The 17,520-nt window shown below is 27.9% G+C and overlaps 1 protein-coding gene across 1 annotated transcript in view; it reads left to right on the forward strand.

Annotated features, from left to right (window-relative positions):
* The window catches only part of LOC136072056 (glycosylphosphatidylinositol anchor attachment 1 protein-like), a 60,818-nt gene that overhangs the window by 12,920 nt on the left and 30,378 nt on the right, over positions 1–17,520 (forward strand). The window contains exons 3-4 of the mRNA XM_065820137.1: positions 14,776–14,857; positions 15,071–15,320. Coding sequence (XP_065676209.1) covers positions 14,776–14,857; positions 15,071–15,320 — 332 coding nt within the window. The remainder of the gene's footprint in view (positions 1–14,775; positions 14,858–15,070; positions 15,321–17,520) is intronic.

The raw sequence follows: 17,520 nt of genomic DNA on the forward strand, positions 1-17,520 counted from the left end.
TGGTTCAGACTTTGTCACCTCACCTAAAGACAAAGCCGAACTGTTTGCTAAAAACTTTTCATCAATATCATCTCTTGATTCCACTAATTGCGTTCTACCTTATATTGCCAACAAGCAGGTTGATCCATTGCTTGACATTCATATCACTCCAGCATCTGTATCTAAAGTGATTTCCTGCCTAGTCTCTTCTACAGCTTGTGGCCCAGACAACATACCTGTTATTGTCTTGCAGAAGTGTTCTCCGGAGCTGTCGTCTATACTCTCAAAACTATTCAACAAGTGCTTATCAGAGTCTTGTTTTCCAGCCTGCTGGAAAGCCGCATCTGTTATCCCTATCTTCAAAAATTCTGGGGAGCGATCTGATTTGTCTAACTACCGTCCCATAAGTCTTCTTCCTATCATAAGCAAGGTTTTTGAATCTTTAATTAACAAACACTTAATTTCTCATCTTGAATCTAATAACTTACTTTCTGACCATCAATATGGATTTCGATCTTCTCGTTCTACAGCTGATTTGCTAACAGTAATAACTGACAGGTTTTATCATGCATTAGATGAAGGTGGAGAGGTTAAGGCCATCGCTCTTGACATTTCAAAAGCGTTTGATAAAGTTTGGCATGCTGGTCTTCTCCATAAGCTTTCTTCTTATGGTGTATCCGGCAACATCTTTAAGATCATTGAGTCCTTCCTTTCCAATCGTAGCATAAAAATGTGCTTGATGGACAACACTCTTCTTCTTATTCTGTAACTTCAGGGGTTCCTCAAGGTTCTATCCTTGGCCCTATACTCTTTTTAATTTACATTAACGATCTTCCAGATATTCTCACATCTAAGGTGGCATTGTTTGCTGATGATACTACCATTTATTCTTGTCGTGATAAGAAACCAACACCCTCTGATTGCTTGGAGGGGGCATTTGAGCTTGAAAAGGATCTCACTTTTGCTACAGCATGGGGCTCACAGTGGCTGGTCAACTTTAATTCAGATAAAACTCAATTATTTTCAGCCAATCGTTATCGCAATAATTTAGATCTTCCTATATTTATGAACGGCAATGTACTCGATGAGTCACCTATTCTTCATCTTCTAGGATTAACTCTTACTTCCAATCTTTCTTGGAAACCATATATCAAAACGGTTGCAAAATTAGCATCTGCTAAGGTTGCATCTCTTTATCGAGCTCGCCACTTTCTTACTCTGGATTCTATTCTCTATCTCTATAAATCTCAAATCCGGCCTTGTATGGAATACTGGTGCCATATCTGGGGCGGATCTTCTAATGATGCCCTTTCTCTTTTAGACAAGGTGCAAAAACGCATTGTAAACATAGTTGGACCTGCTCTTGCAGCCAACCTTCAACCATTATCACATCGTCGTAATGTTGCTTCTCTTTCTCTTTTCTACAAATACTATAATGGGCACTGCTCTAAAGAGCTAGCGTCTCTTGTGCCATCTACTAAAATTCATTCTCGTGTTACTCGTCATTCAATTAAGTGTCATCCTTTTTCTGTGACTGTTCCTATGTGCTCCAAAAACTCTTATTCGTCTAGTTTTTTCCTCGAACATCAGCTCTTTGGAATTCGCTTCCTTCATCTTGTTTTCCTGATTCATATAATTTGCAATCTTTTAAATCGTATGTCAATTGTAATCGTGCTCTACAATCTTCATCTTTTCTCTCACAGTAACTTCCAACTTTAATTAGTGGCTGCTTGCAGCCTTGTTGGAAGCGAAGATGTTTAAAAAAAATATATATATATATATATTTATATATATATATATATATGATATATATATATATACATGGATATATATATATATATATATATATATATATATATGTGTATATATATATGTGTATATATATATATATATATATTTATATATATATATATATATATATATATATATATATATATATATATATATATATATATATATATATATATATATATATATATATATATATATATATATATATATATATATACAACATGTTAAAATTGCTTTGAACAAAAAGCTAAAACTATACTTTGAAACATAAAACAAACAAACAAGGAATATTAAATTAATTAAATAAGACCTAAAACTATTTACATTATATTACTATAAAATATGTATTAAACTATAATAGCATAATATAATCTAATATTATTAATATGTCATATTATAAATATAAACTTTTAGATGACATGCATTGTTATAACTTTAATCAATGCAATAAAAACTCAATCAATCAATATATTTCATACAAAAAAGTACTGTTTATAATATAGTAAAAAAATTTTATAATACAATTTTTGTTAAAAAACATTGGAAATAGTAAAAAACAAATTTAAAGCAGAGACTTTGTGAAAAGAACTAAAAAAAAAGTTTTTAAACATTATATATATACATATACGTATAGTGTTGTCATATTTTTATTCATCTTTATTAATTTTATGTGTGTATAACATAATATTAATAAGGATGAATAACAATATGACAACATTATTCAATAATATTAAATGGAAACCGATATATTAGCAACAACCCATATTAAAAGTATGAGCCTCAGTAACCAATAATATAATGTTATATTTTTGGTTATTTTTTTGTTTATTTAAACATATACTAATAAACAGTGTTATTGTAAAAGTTATTTGAGCTCTCTTCTTGCTTATAAAAAAATATCTTATACAATTTGCAAATTGCATTCCGCTTTAAAAATATTTCTATTATGTTATTAAAAGGTATTTGAATTAACATAACGGGTAACATACCTGTAAAACATAATGCCTTTCTTAGACAAAAGAAAATATAAATAACTTTGTAGAACATAACGCTCAAGACATATATTTATTGGTTAATGGTGACAGGAATGTAAAAAAGCAAACAATTTTAAATATTAGTTAAAAAACCAGAATGGGAGAAAATGGGTATAACAAATACTAAGATAAGCTAATGCTAACAGGTCAGTTCCATTCAGTTTAGAATAAAATAGACTTATTTGTGGGTTTTATTGCAATTGCATGTTCATTTGGGACTATTATGTAAGCTTTAGCTTTTTAGTGTCCCAGTCTTATAAAATAAACTTACATATTTATGGGTTTTTTTGCAATTGCAAACAGCGACCACACATTAACAGTCACAGTGATGTCTAGCAGCTTTTATTATTATGTAATATGAATTAAATGCAAACCTGAATGGATATTAATTCATTTGTTTTGTTTTGTTCCAGGCCTACAACAATGCTTCGCTGCTGCTGATTTACTTTAAAATGCAGAGGAATTATATCCGCAAAACATAACCCAACTATACAAAGGAGGACTTGGAAAATGCAAAACTTATCATTGAACAAGGAAGTTCAGTTTCAATAGAAAAAAAAATTTCATATAAAACTTTAAGTATATGGGTTTAAGTAGATATGATTGAGTTCAAACTTCAAAGCAAATTGGTTCTGGACTTCTCCCCGTTCATACCACTGATGAGAAACGCTTAATTGTTCACACTCTGTGCTATTTAACTGATAGTGGGTTTCCATAATATTGTTCTGACTTGATATCAATGGTTAAGTGTTTTATTCAAGAAACAGGAAGACCTAATCATTTCAAAATTAACCCCCCTAAAGACTGGATTATTGGGTTTAAAAAGAAAGGAAAAGGAAACTTTCTAAAAGAAAGCCTGAGCTCTTTACCAAAACAAGGGCAGAAGAGTTGACAGAAAGTGTTGTCAATGCCATTTTTCAAATTTATGAAAATTTATAAATTAAAAATGATCTTCTTGACAAACCACACCAAAATTTTTAATCTTAATAAACCTGGCTTAGGTTAAACCCTTTTGCATCTAAAGTGTTTGTGCCAGTTTCATCATGTACTGCTTATCTGAAATCAGCATGTGGAGGAAAAGTAAGTTACAGTGTTCTTTTCTGTGTATCTGCCTCAGGATGCTCTCTGCCACTGTTTATTGTGTACAAAGGGCTACATTTGTATCAGTCATGGGCAGTCAAGGTGGACCTCCAGGTGCTTGTTATGCAACAACAAATTCAGCATAGATGGAAGACACAGTTTTTGAGTCATGGTTTTAACATTTTATTAAAAGCGTTAAATGTATGAAACTTGTGCTGCTCATTTATGATGACCATGGCAGTCATCTAACTTATGGAACAGTGAAGTTCGCAATGGCAAGCAATATCATAATACTATGCTTGCCACCTTACACAGGTCATACTTTTCAGCCTCTAGACATTAGGGTCTTTAGACCATTAAAGTTTGCATGAAAGGTTTTTCCTTGCCTTGTAAAGCAACTCTATGATCAAATAACAGAGAAAAATGCAGTAAGTGCATTCAGAGGTAGCAGGTTTGAAAGGGATCCCAAAGATCCAAGACAAGTTGTGTTCATATTAGAGAATGATTAAAAAAAATGTTTGGGCTAAATTTTTTTGAGCAAAACAAAATAATAAACGTATACCAAGAAAAACTAACTTTGTTGTTTTACTCGAAGCTTGCCTTTTTCATATTAGCCAAGTCTTTTAAATATACGCAGCAATTAAAATTTTTTTTTTTTTCTTTCAACATTATCACTGCCAAAAAGACTGCAAGCAGCCACTATTAGAGTTGGAAGTTACTGGAAAAGAAAAGATGAAGTTTATAGAACAAGACAACAACTGACAGACAACTTAAAATATTGCAAATTATATGAATTAGGAAAGCTAAATGAAGGAAACAAATTCCAAAGAACTGATGTTCAAGGAAAAAAATTAGACGAATAAAAGTTTTTGGAGCACTTAAGAATAGTCGCAGAAAAAGAATGACTTAATTGAATGACGAGTAACATGAGAATGAATTTTAGTAGATAGCACAAGAGACGCTAGCTCTTTAGAGCAGTGCTCATTATAGTATTTGCAGAAAAGAGAAAGAGAAGCAACATTATGACAATGTGATAATTATTTAGGACTACTGTAATTGTAAAAATTAAATACAATTACACATTACAATACAATAATATTGTATTGTAATATTACAGAAACAATAAAAAAATTTTATTATGGTATTGTATTGCTGTGATGAAAAACAATTACAATAAGTATTGTATTATTTTTCTTCTAACAATACAATAAAGTTCAAGAACTATTGTATTGTATTGTTTAAAAGAAATAAAATTACAATAACTATTGTATTGTTTTGATGAAAACAATTACAATAACTATTGTTGTGTATTACTTTACATTAAAGTAGAAAAGCTAACGTATTTTAACGTATTTATATTCATCTCTGACGAACTTACTATTATTTTTGCTATTTTTTATTTACGGGTGTGCAATATATTGCAAATTTTATTTTTTACATATTTAGATTTCGCATCACCTATCTTGTTATGTATTTCTAAGCTCTAAATGGCCGCAAAATATTGCCTGTCTGATGATAGCCTTACTATTATGAAAAATAAAATTCATAAATTATTTTATTCAGCTCTTTTATTTTTTCCTCTTGATTTTAATGCTTAAAATATATATGAAAATTAACTTTAGTAACACAAACAGTTAAACATAATAATTCAACATATAATATAATATAACATAAATAACATAATAAAACATAAATAAAAATGTGAATGTCTTGAAAAGTTAAAATATAAATTACTTATCAAAGTTTAAAATTTTAGTTAATTAAAATTTTAGTTAATTAAACGTTTAATGTGTAAAAACTAGGTAGATAGCAATTCAACATAAAATATTTTTTGAATCAGGTAAAATCGGTTGTACCTGAGAATGAACCACAAAATATTTAAGAAGATTTTATTTAATAATATATTATATAAATTACAACTAATATAATTAATGAAATTCTATAGAAGTTTTGGTATACTCTTTTTACAATACAAGAGTTTACTTATAAATAGTTTTTTTAGAAATTTCCCGAATTTTAAATTGCTAATTCAGGATAATTTCGTAGCAATAAGGTTTTTAGTTTCCGCTCATTGTGGTAATTTATTGGTACTATTACGTAAGGCATACGTTCGCAATTTGATAAATAATTCTTTTGGTAATTAATCCGTACCAAATAAAAAGAGTGTAGTTTTTAATTTATTTATATTGTTTGCAGATTAGAATATTCGAAATAGCAAGCGCTACTCTTCATGCTACACAAACTTTATAACTGCTCGAAATGTTAAAAGTGCAAAGGGGTTAAAAGTGCAAAGAACAAAGGGGTTGTTTGTGTTTTAATTAAAGAGGATAAAGGTTTTACTGTTGTTATCTCTACTATGAACAGTAATCAGAGTCGTATATGGAATTTTTTAGAGTTGTATGCTACATACATGAGCTATAGTGGTATAAAAAGCCGCAGAAATTTCATTTTTGATCTTTTTGACTACGTTGGCAATGCTATGGTGGTTCTCAGTTCTTCAGGAAAAGCTAGTAGCTAAAACAGTAGAAAAAAATCCAGCAATTGTTGGTTGTGTTTGTACATTAATGTCATGTTCGGGAAGGTGTATTGAAAATTGCAATTGCAGGTGTTGGAGCTATGTTGGCTGGAAAGACGTTTCCACACAGTATTAGAGTATTACGTATGATCGTGGAAGAACTAATTTCACTTTTGTTCTCTAAAGACATAAGTGATTTTGAATCTTTAAAGATTCATCTGAAAAAAACAGCAAGTAAGAGTCGAGCATCAAAACATTGCATCGACTGTTTAATAAAGCCAGCTTTTCATTGTGTTAACCCAGTAGGCACGGGACCTAAAGAAGACGTCTTTTGAACGTTGAAAAGATGTCCAAATCCTTCAAAAGACGTTTAAAAGGTCTTTTGACGTCTTTTTTACATTCCGTGCCCACTTGGATTATCTATACGCGCCGAATGTGAAAGTAACTGGACTTTGCATTAGTTGGCAATTTGATGAGCATTCTGTAGTTTATTATTGTAAAATATTCTGTAGTTTTTAAACTTAAAGAAAACTATTCACTTCATTTTTATTATTTATTTTACCTTTCTCAGGTAAAATAAATAATAAAAACGTATTTTATTAATCAGCGATTCAACGTATTTTATGTTGAATCGCTGTCTTAGGTCTGCCCAATCCCTTTCATTTGCAGAAAAATGGTGGTTTCCTTTTTTTTGATCCCGTTAACTTTGATTTTCAATATTTAAAGTTGCCCAATTTACCATTCTGGCACCCCTTCCCCTCCCATTATGTTTCAGTAAAATAGAATCAATCATTAAATATTAGTTGTACTCTATTCCAAGGGTACAACGGTATATTGTCGGCAACAGGACTATTAAAACATTTATTAAATTTTGACACTAAAATAATTTTTTTTATTACAATAACAATATATTGTTATTGTATTACAAAGACGAATCACAATACAATATTTATTGTTATTGTAGTAGGTCATTAAAATATTTTTTTTTTCAGATATTGTTATTGTTTTATAAAGGTGAATTGCAATACAATATTTATTGTTATTGTATTACAGAATTACAATAGTTGTAAATCAAAAATATTGTTATTGTTTCTAAATTAAGTTAATACAATAACAATAATTATTGTTACTGTTATTGTTTTCATTACATTTAAAATAGTCCTAACCCTAATGATAATGGTTGGAGGTTGGCTGCAAGAGCAGGTCCAACTATGTTTACAATGGGTTGTTGCACTTTGCCTAAAAGAGAAAGAGTATCATTGGAAGATCCGCCCCAGATATGGCAATAGTATTCATACAAGGACAGATTTGAGATTTATAGAGATAAATAATAGTATGTGGAGTAAGAAAGCGGCGAGCACAATAATGAGATGCTAATTTTGAAATAAATTTGATATATGTTTTCCAAGAAAGATTGGATGGTCAGAAAACAAGAATATGATAAGCCTTTATTAAGTAGTTTTGAAAGTAAAGACAACAGCTCCGGAGAACACTTCTGCAAGACTATAACAGGTATGTTATCTGTACCACAAGCTGTAGAAGAGTCTAAGCAGGAAATCACTTTTGATACAGAAGCTGGAATGATACAAATGTCATGCAATTGATCAACCTGTTTGTCGGCTATACCAGGTAGAACGCAACTAGTGGAAGTAATGGTTTCAATTGGAAATTGCAGCCGCACAATGTGAGGTAAACCAAGGAGAAAAGTGAGGCTTGACTCAGAATTGTCGAGAGGGAATAAAAGTTTCCATACCAGCCTGAATCCAAAAAGTATTGTGTAAAAAGCACATTTGTCAACAGGAAGACAAAAGATTTCTACCCAAAAAATTGCAAAGGAAATTACAGAAAGAAAATCATAAAGAAAATCGCGAAAAAAGTCCATCATGAAGAAAATCACAGAAAGAGTCCCAGTCAGCTTTAAGGTAGTTGTAATAGGTACAATGACGGTGGATTCTGATGATGGAGGAGAATGAGATAATAGTTTTAGAGAGATCAAACCAAGATCAGAAGCACCTAAGGATTAATGTGGAGAAACTGAGCACTGACTAGGATCAGAAACAAGACATAAGTCGAGTAGAGAAGGCAAATGATTCGGATTGTCTGGAAAGCAAGCTGGAAAGTTGACTATTTGAGTTAAAGATTGAAGAAAAGAGTGCAGTCTTGAGATGAAGGAGAGTGATATAGAACAAAGAGAAAGGCAATAGAGTGAAATGGTGCTAAATGAAAGCACATAAAAAAATAGTCTGTGGGTTCAAACCTAGTTTCCCGACAAATGGGTGAATTCTTAGAAATGTAAATGCTCAGGCCAAATATGTGACTATTGGAGTCTTTACGAATTAAAGGAAGATAGTCATCAACACTAAGATCACATGATGAGACAGCCAAACTCAAATTAGTCTCACAAAGAGCAAGTAGGTCTGGTGAACTTTGCAAGAGAGCTAGATTGGTTTGTGAGACTTTTTTTATCAAGGGAGCATAAGACTAAATGATTTTTGTGGATCATCTCAAATATAATATGTGCAGTATAAATATACATATGTGCAGTATAAATATATATATGTGCAGTATAAATTTACACTTTTCGCACACATCTTATAAAATATACATATGTGCAGATAAATGTACACTTTTCACTCACATCTTATAAAATATTCATATGTGCAGTATAAATGTACACTTTTCACACACATCTTGATCACAAAATGTGTAAATTTGTATAAGTTTGAATAAAATTTCAGAAAAGTTCAGTTGTTTTGAATTATTTTTATTTGAAGCATAAATTTCACCATCAGAACCCGTTACCTATTTTACCCATTAGGGTTTACTTCATAATGGTTCAAATAAAGGTCTCTAAATTAATTTAGATATTTACATACTTAATATCTAAATATCTAAATTAATTTCAAAATAAAATCTGAAATTTCAAATTTAACCTATCTACATAATGCACATAACAATATGTAAAAATCAGGAAAATCAGAAATGGTGACCCACAGGCGATTGGTTGAAATATAATGATTTGACCCAAAATTCAAGTTTAAATTAATTTAAAGTTAAGTAAATCTAAAGTTTAACCAGTGCAACTGCAAAGGAAAACTGTCTCAATTTTATACCCATTTTACCACGATATATTATTTTATCCTTTATGTTCAAAAATAGAAATATTTGTTTTTACTGTTTTTTATTATTTTCTAAATTTTAATAATAAAAAAATGTTTTTACATTAATCTCAGTTTATTATATCACTTATATAAGTAAATAGCTTTTAATAAAAACATTTTTTTTCTTATAATAAAATTTCAAAAAAACAAATATTTCAAGTGATTTGTTGGAAAGGTAAAATTTTATTTTGGTGCAAAAATTTATGCATAAAGAATTAACATATTTTTTCATTACTTTTGCAGATTTTATGTTCATTTACACATCTTCTTGAAAAGTATGAATTCTGATTAAAGTCTGATCCTCTAAAATCAGGGTTGGAAGAAAAAACCCAACCCAAAAAAAAACCAACTAAAAAAAAAAAAAAAAAACAACTAAAAAATCCTGAAAACCCAAGTATATTTGTTTTTTTTTTGATTTTTAAAAAAATATCTTTTTTTATAATAAGTCTGATTTGAGCACCTATAAATACTATATCATAAACAAATTGTTTTATACAGTAAAATTGTTTTATACAGTACTCTTGTATATACTGTATTTATATACAAAATGGTATTTAGATATGCCATTTTATATTGGTTCTTGATCTTTATTTTCAATATTTATAAACTTCAAAATTTTCAGTATGTGGCCTGCAGCAGAGCACTATATAAAAATTGTTACACTTTATTCACAGTTTGGAAGTGGAAAGTCATGTAAACAAGTTATGCTACAGTTTACTAGACTGTGGACTTGTCCTTGTGAAGTGCACACAACCTTAAAACATTAAATACATACGTTATGTGCATGCAAGTTTGATGCATGTTTTCTTATAGTAATAAGATAAGAGAACATGTTGGAAACTTGAATGCACCCACAAGGGCAGGGTTTGTTGATGGTACTCATGTTTATCTTTCCACAGGTTAAGAAATTTTGTATCAGTTGCAAGTTTACAATATTAACCGCTAACGGGGGTGTCTATGAACAGTGGGGTGAAAATAAAGATCAAGAACAAGTTTACTATATGGTGAAGAAACACATACAATAGAGCTACATGTTGTGTTGTTCTGGTTCAGTTGCTTTAAATATAACATATAGAAGCTAATTTTAGGCTGCACAAACAATTTGCCTTTTTCAGCTTTTCTCTATCACATGTAAACAGCAAGATTTCAAGCAGTTAAGTGACTTACTAAAGTATCTTAAGAACCACGTAACAAAAAAACCATAAAAGTTACTACATATCAAGTTCAGATACATTTTGTTTTTAAAAAATTAAAGTTTAGGGTGTAACATGTCTGTATGAAATTACTTGCTAATTTAAAATGACATTTTTTATCAAGAATTTAATTTAGGAAATTTGCCGCGAAATTACAGAAGAAAAGCAAAATAGCTGATATTATAAAATAAGTTACACTTAAGCAAACCTAGAAACAGCTGTAAATAAAGTGAAAAACTATGGGTTTACCATAAAGAAGTCTGCTAAAACTTATAAAATTCCATAAGGAATACTACATAAAAAAAGTAAAACTTGGGGATCAAGTTCCAAAAAAGCATGGTGGACAAACCAGACTTGATAGATCAACAGAAAGTTTATTTGTTCAAACAATTACTTATATGACTGATTGGAGAAACAAAACTGAGGTGATAAAATGTCTTCCAGGAAAAAATGAACAACCTGGTAGTAAAGACACCATAATGGTTCTTAACAGTTCATTTTAGATATTCTTAAGAACAATCTAAGCTTAGGCACAAATCCAAATCTATCCATAATCTAAAAAATAAAACATGTTTTGTTCAATGTCACCCAAAATCATTTAATCATTCTCACCCTATTTTAAAAATGAGATTATGATCATATAAAATACAATTTAATGTGGTAGTAGACTAATCATAAAACATTTGGCTTACAATCAAGAGGTTGAGATTTAAATCTACTCTGCGCTTTCTGAATTTACTGTGCTCAATCTGTTTCTCTGCACAGCACCCTTGTTTAAAAATGTTAGTGTTTCGAAGTTAAGGTTTGATGGAATGTCTGCAGGACCCTTAAGACTTTGTAATAACTTTATAATGTCCTCATTTTTCTAGGGAATAAGTAATAAGCTTATTTTCTATGAGCTTATAACTTATTTCTCTATTTAAATTAGAAAGTTTATTAAACATAAATTCTAATATTTTTTCAGCACTTACTAGTGTTGTGTGTGTTCACAACTTAAACTATCAACAGCTAATTTAACAGGTTCCAATTACAAAGTTCCAGTAACAAGCTTTAAAAAATACTTAAGAGCAAATAAGTCTATTATTTCTATTTTGTCCAATACCTAAATTCTGTTAAAGTTTTGCAAGTTACTGTTCTTGTGTTGATATATGACTCAATGATATTTGGAATAGAGTTCCATCAAGTTATTACATTAAGATTAAGCTTTATTTCACGGCAGTGGCGGATTAAGACCAAAACTTAGGGCCACAGGTTTTAGCTCTCCCCTAATTCCCCTCTTAATCCACCATTGTCTCTTGGTTGAATTTGTGCTTTACTTTGCTTAGATGGATGCTGTTGCAGACCTTGGATTTCTTGATGAAAGTTATTTCTCATCACCACTGTAAACAATGTTATTTTCTCATTACTACTATAAGCAATGTTGTTTTCTCATTACCACTATAAACAATGTTGTTTTCTTATCACCATTATAAACAATGTTGTTTTCTTATCACCATTATAAACAATGTTGTTTTCTCATCACCACTATAAACAATGTTGTTTTCTCATCACCACTATAAACAATGTTGTTTTATCATCACCACTATAAACAATATTGTTTCCTCATCACCACTATAAACAATGTTGTTTCCTCGTCACCACTATAAATAATGTTGTTTCCTCATCACCACTATAAACAATGTTCTTTCCTGATCGCCACTATAAACAATGCTGTTTTGTCATTACCACTATAAACAATGTTGTTTTCTCATTACCACTATAAAGATTTACACCAAAAAATCTTTCTTATACAGTGATATATTTATTGATGCTCATTATTTATTTTACTTCATTTTTGAGTTTTTCCTGGAAGTTTGCAACCATTGCATTTCTATTTCCATTATAATTATCATGAAATAATTCATTGCGTTCTGTTGTTATAAACTTGTATTAATCTTTGATTTTTTTGTTTTATACTGTTTTTTTTTTACTGTTTCTAGTGATTGCTTTTATAGATATTTTATGTGTTGCAAGGTCTGTAATGGTTTCTTTAGGACTTTGGTCTTGTAAAAATCATTGCAGACTCTCTCTTTTTATTTTCTTTGGTCTCTTCGTTTTCAGGATTTTTCTTGAAAGATGTGTTTTAATTAAATTCTTTCATGTTGTTGTAGAATTTTAACTTAATAATTATGTTACACCGCTCACTTTGTTCTTTTAACTCTTGAGTAATTGTACTTTTGTGCAACTCTTCTAACTCTTGAGTAATTGTACTTTTGCGTTTTTTGGCGCAGTAAAATATCAAGCATAATTTTTTACAATGGCTAAGTGAACAACATCTATTTGTTAATGTCGAAAGATCTATTTAATCTAACATTTTACTTACTGTTGCAACTAATAAAGCTATAAGTGAGTATATATATATTTTTTAAATTAAGCTCGAAGAAACATTCAAAATAACTGGTGACACGATTGAATTTTAAATCAATCATTTTAATAAAACAACAATATAAAAATACTTTATTTTATTTTATTTCTGATTACTTCTATATTTTACTATAAAAGTTCATTCATTTCTATTCTTCTTTGTAAATAAAAATGTCATCAAATATAAAAATGTTGACAAGCATTATTATAAAAGGAGGCAGGGCGATAAATTGTTACAAAACTTTTAATAAATGATTTGGATACTTGTAAAGTTTTGAGGTTTTCAAAATTTTGATTTTGCTCAGAGCTCTTTCTGTTTGTTTGTTTTTTTCAATTTATTTCTTTTCTCTAGAGTAAATTCAATATACTTGAACTTTTTTTGCAACACATGCATACATTTCGTCTGCTTTTTAACATAGTAATAATTTAACTAATAACATAATACTGAACAATTATAAAGAATAGCTATTGCTGTTTGGTTTTGATTTTTTAGTTTTACATCATAATATTACATCAAGTATATTTTTACATCATTAATATCAATCAAGTAATTTTGTTTTCCAGAACAGGCTAAGTTTTTTTATTTTTAGTTTAAAAAAGTAACAGTTTTAATTTTAAAGTTTGCCATCCACATTGAAAATAATCATGTGAGAATTTTTGAAAGAATAAGTAAATAAAAAACAAACATATTTAGCTTTATTTTACCAAAAAGTTTATATTTTCCACAGGCTTTATTTTTTTAGTGTAAACTAACTACAGGTGTGGAGATGGACGCTGGCTAAAGCCTGCCATTCCTGCTGAAGCCTATATAATCTAAGTAAACTAAAAGTGAGAATGTGAATAAATAATTTAAATTTAGGAAGAAATTTTGAGAAAAGTATTTAAAAGACAGTAAGAGCAGTTTACAAAAAAGCAGCTATATTCTGTTTTTTGATTTGGACAGAAAAACAACTGTTTTACTGTTTTTGGTTAACAGTATTGAAAAGCTTTATTTTAAAAAATAAAAAAATTGGTTATATTAGATTTTTAGTCATTTTTTAAAAATTAGAATTTTGTTTAACTTTTTTACTGAGTTGATGAAAATTCAATCCAAATTTAAAAAGAGAAATTTAGTGAAAAGGTGGCACAAAAATTGAGTTCAAAATTAAGTGTGTTGAAATTAGAATGTTTTGGTTCTAGGATATAATCCCCTAGGAAAAAATTCCCTGGTAAATAATCCCCCTGAAAAAGAACCCTCGGAAATGTTTTTATTATGTAAATTTTCCTTTTAACAAAGGAAAGTTGGATAATTATATTTTTGAGAAGAGTTCTATTTTTTATGTATTATAACATTTTTTTGTTGATTTTCATTTTAATTATGTTCTAAAGAACAGAATTAAATGATTTTAATTATGTTCTAAAGAACATAATTAAAATGAAAATGTTCTTTAGAACATAATTAAAATGAAAATCGACAAAAAAATATTAAAATACATAAAAAATAAAACTCTTCTCAAAAATTTTTAATTTTTGTTATAAATATTTTTCATTATTTTTTTAATGATTTTTTTTTTTTTATTTATTTTATAAATATTTTTTCTTCAATATTTTTTACTATACTTTTAGTATTTCAATTATAGTGCCATTAAGGAAAAACTGTTGTCATATCTAAAAGAAATTGGGTTAGATGTTTATAGTCAGAGATTCCAAGTAATATCAAAAGTATGCAGATTTATTTAAAATGTTTGTATATATATATATATATGTATATATATATATATATATATATATATATATATATATATATATATATATATATATATATATATACATACATATATATATATATATATATATGTATGTATATATATATGTATATAAATTTTTTGTTTTGTTTTTGTGTGACTTACTTATATTCAATATCATCAAATGCAGAAAGTATCTGGAACAAACATATTTGGAATATATCGATCTCCAAGAGCGTCAGGTGTTGAATCAATTATTCTAAATGTGCCTTTTCATGGAAATTGCTCTTCTAATGGAGGAATCTCAATGATGCTGGCTTTAGCTAAATATTTTTCACAGCAGACCTTTTGGGCAAAAGATATTGTATTTTTAGTCACCGATCATCAGCAGTTTGGTTTAAAAGCTTGGCTCAATGCTTACTATTTTGAAAATGATCCAGGTAAGCATTAACATTTTTAGCTATTGATTGTCTTAAGAAAATGGCCAAGTAAATTGTTTCATGTGTTAATATTACATTCAAAGTTTCAGAATTGTAAAAAATAAAATCCATATAATTGTAGTAGTCTTGTAAAGTAGCAAACAGGGCTAGAGGGGGTTGATTTTTTGTGTTTCCTAATTACATATTATGGTTTCTTACTTGTGTTTTTGAATATAACAGAATAGTTTCTTATTTACATAATATTTCTTAATTACAACTTCTAAATTACATGTTACAATTTCAAAATTACAACTTTCATGTTCTCAATTATGAAATCTTCTCAAAACTTCAACATCCATAAATAAGATTTAGCAGTCTTCTTGTCCGATACTTAATTATAAGAATCACTGGTTTTACAAATTCTAACTATGTGTATTTGTGCAGCCTAATTTTAGTATATACTCGAAAAGCTAATAAGTCTGAATCTCCTTACCATGCAGAGTAATAGCACATACGTATTCATTGACTATATGTCTTTATAATCATTATAGTTTAAGCAATACATCAAATGTATTTGTTTTTTGTATTTTGTATTTATTAATGTTTCTTTCTTGATTTAAAAAATTGATGATTGCCGATAAAACTTTAAGTTTATGCTTAAATCTTTAAGTTTCAATACAAAGTTGTATTTTTTCATGCCTAATACTATATATATATATATATATATATATATATATATATATATATATATATATATATATATATATATATATATATATATATACATATATATATATACATATATATATATATATACATATATATATATATATACATATATATATATATATATATATATATATATATATATATATATATATATATATATATATATATATATATGTATACACGCATATATATACATATATATATATGTATACACGCATATATATACATATACATATATATATATATAATTATATATATATACATATACATATATATATATACATATACATATATATATATATCCATGTATATATATATATATACATATATATATGTATATGTATATATATAAATATATATATATACATGAATATATATACATATATATATGTATGTATATGTATATATATATATATATATTTATATTTATATTTATATTTATATATATATATAAATATATATATATATATAAATATATATATATATATATATATATATATATATATATATATATATATATATATATATATATATATATATAACCCTTGGAATTAGGGTTGGCGTTCAGCAATGCCAACCTAATTGCTGACCTGAAAATATTTGAGATCGGCAAAAAATTGCCGACCTCATTTCTATGTTTTATGGTTAGACCTATTAAATATCAAATATCAAATAATTTTTGTTAATGAGTTATAAGTTATATATAATAAGTTATGTCTAATTATTGTCTAAACTAAAAAATTTCCAACTACATCAACTTTGGGCTTGGTTTAAATATTACTGTAATTGATCACTTTGATAAATAGATGAAAAAAAAACATGAAATATAATATATATTAATTAGAAAATAGTAATAATAATAAATATATATAATAATAAAATATTAGATTTAAATATGTATAAATAAAAAAAGACAATATAAAAATATAAAAAAAAATACGATATATAAAAAAAAAAAGTAAAAAAAAAAGGAGGTTATAGAAAAAAATTAAATGTCACGCTGACTAGGAGAATATATATATATATATATATATATATATATATATATATATATATATATATATATATATATATATATCAAGCCTTCTCAGTAAAAGCGTAAGATTGCATGCCATATGCAGTTGTGGCCAAAATACTTTAGCCAGCCAGATTTTTAGCTATTTTTGCAATTTATTCCTCCTTTTTTTTTTGTTTGTTTTTGTTTTGTTATTCATCTCCTCCAGGCCGATAAAGCCACTACAGATGAGGAGGCTACTTAATAGTGGTTATAACCCTCTCTCAACTCTATAACTCCGAAACACGAACCTTGACGAACAAGGCCGCTGCGCGAAGAAACAAGTTATATTGATCAAAGTTATTAATTATGTGGACACAATTTTTAGCAGGTATCAGATAGCTGTTACTATGAGGCGAATCGAGTGATAATAACATTTTTTGATGTTTTTTATTGTTATTTTTTAGGTTTTTATCTTGTAATTTTTTATATTATTTG

Source organism: Hydra vulgaris, chromosome 15 (genome assembly GCF_038396675.1).
Source record: "Hydra vulgaris chromosome 15, alternate assembly HydraT2T_AEP".
Taxonomy (NCBI): domain Eukaryota; kingdom Metazoa; phylum Cnidaria; class Hydrozoa; order Anthoathecata; family Hydridae; genus Hydra; species Hydra vulgaris.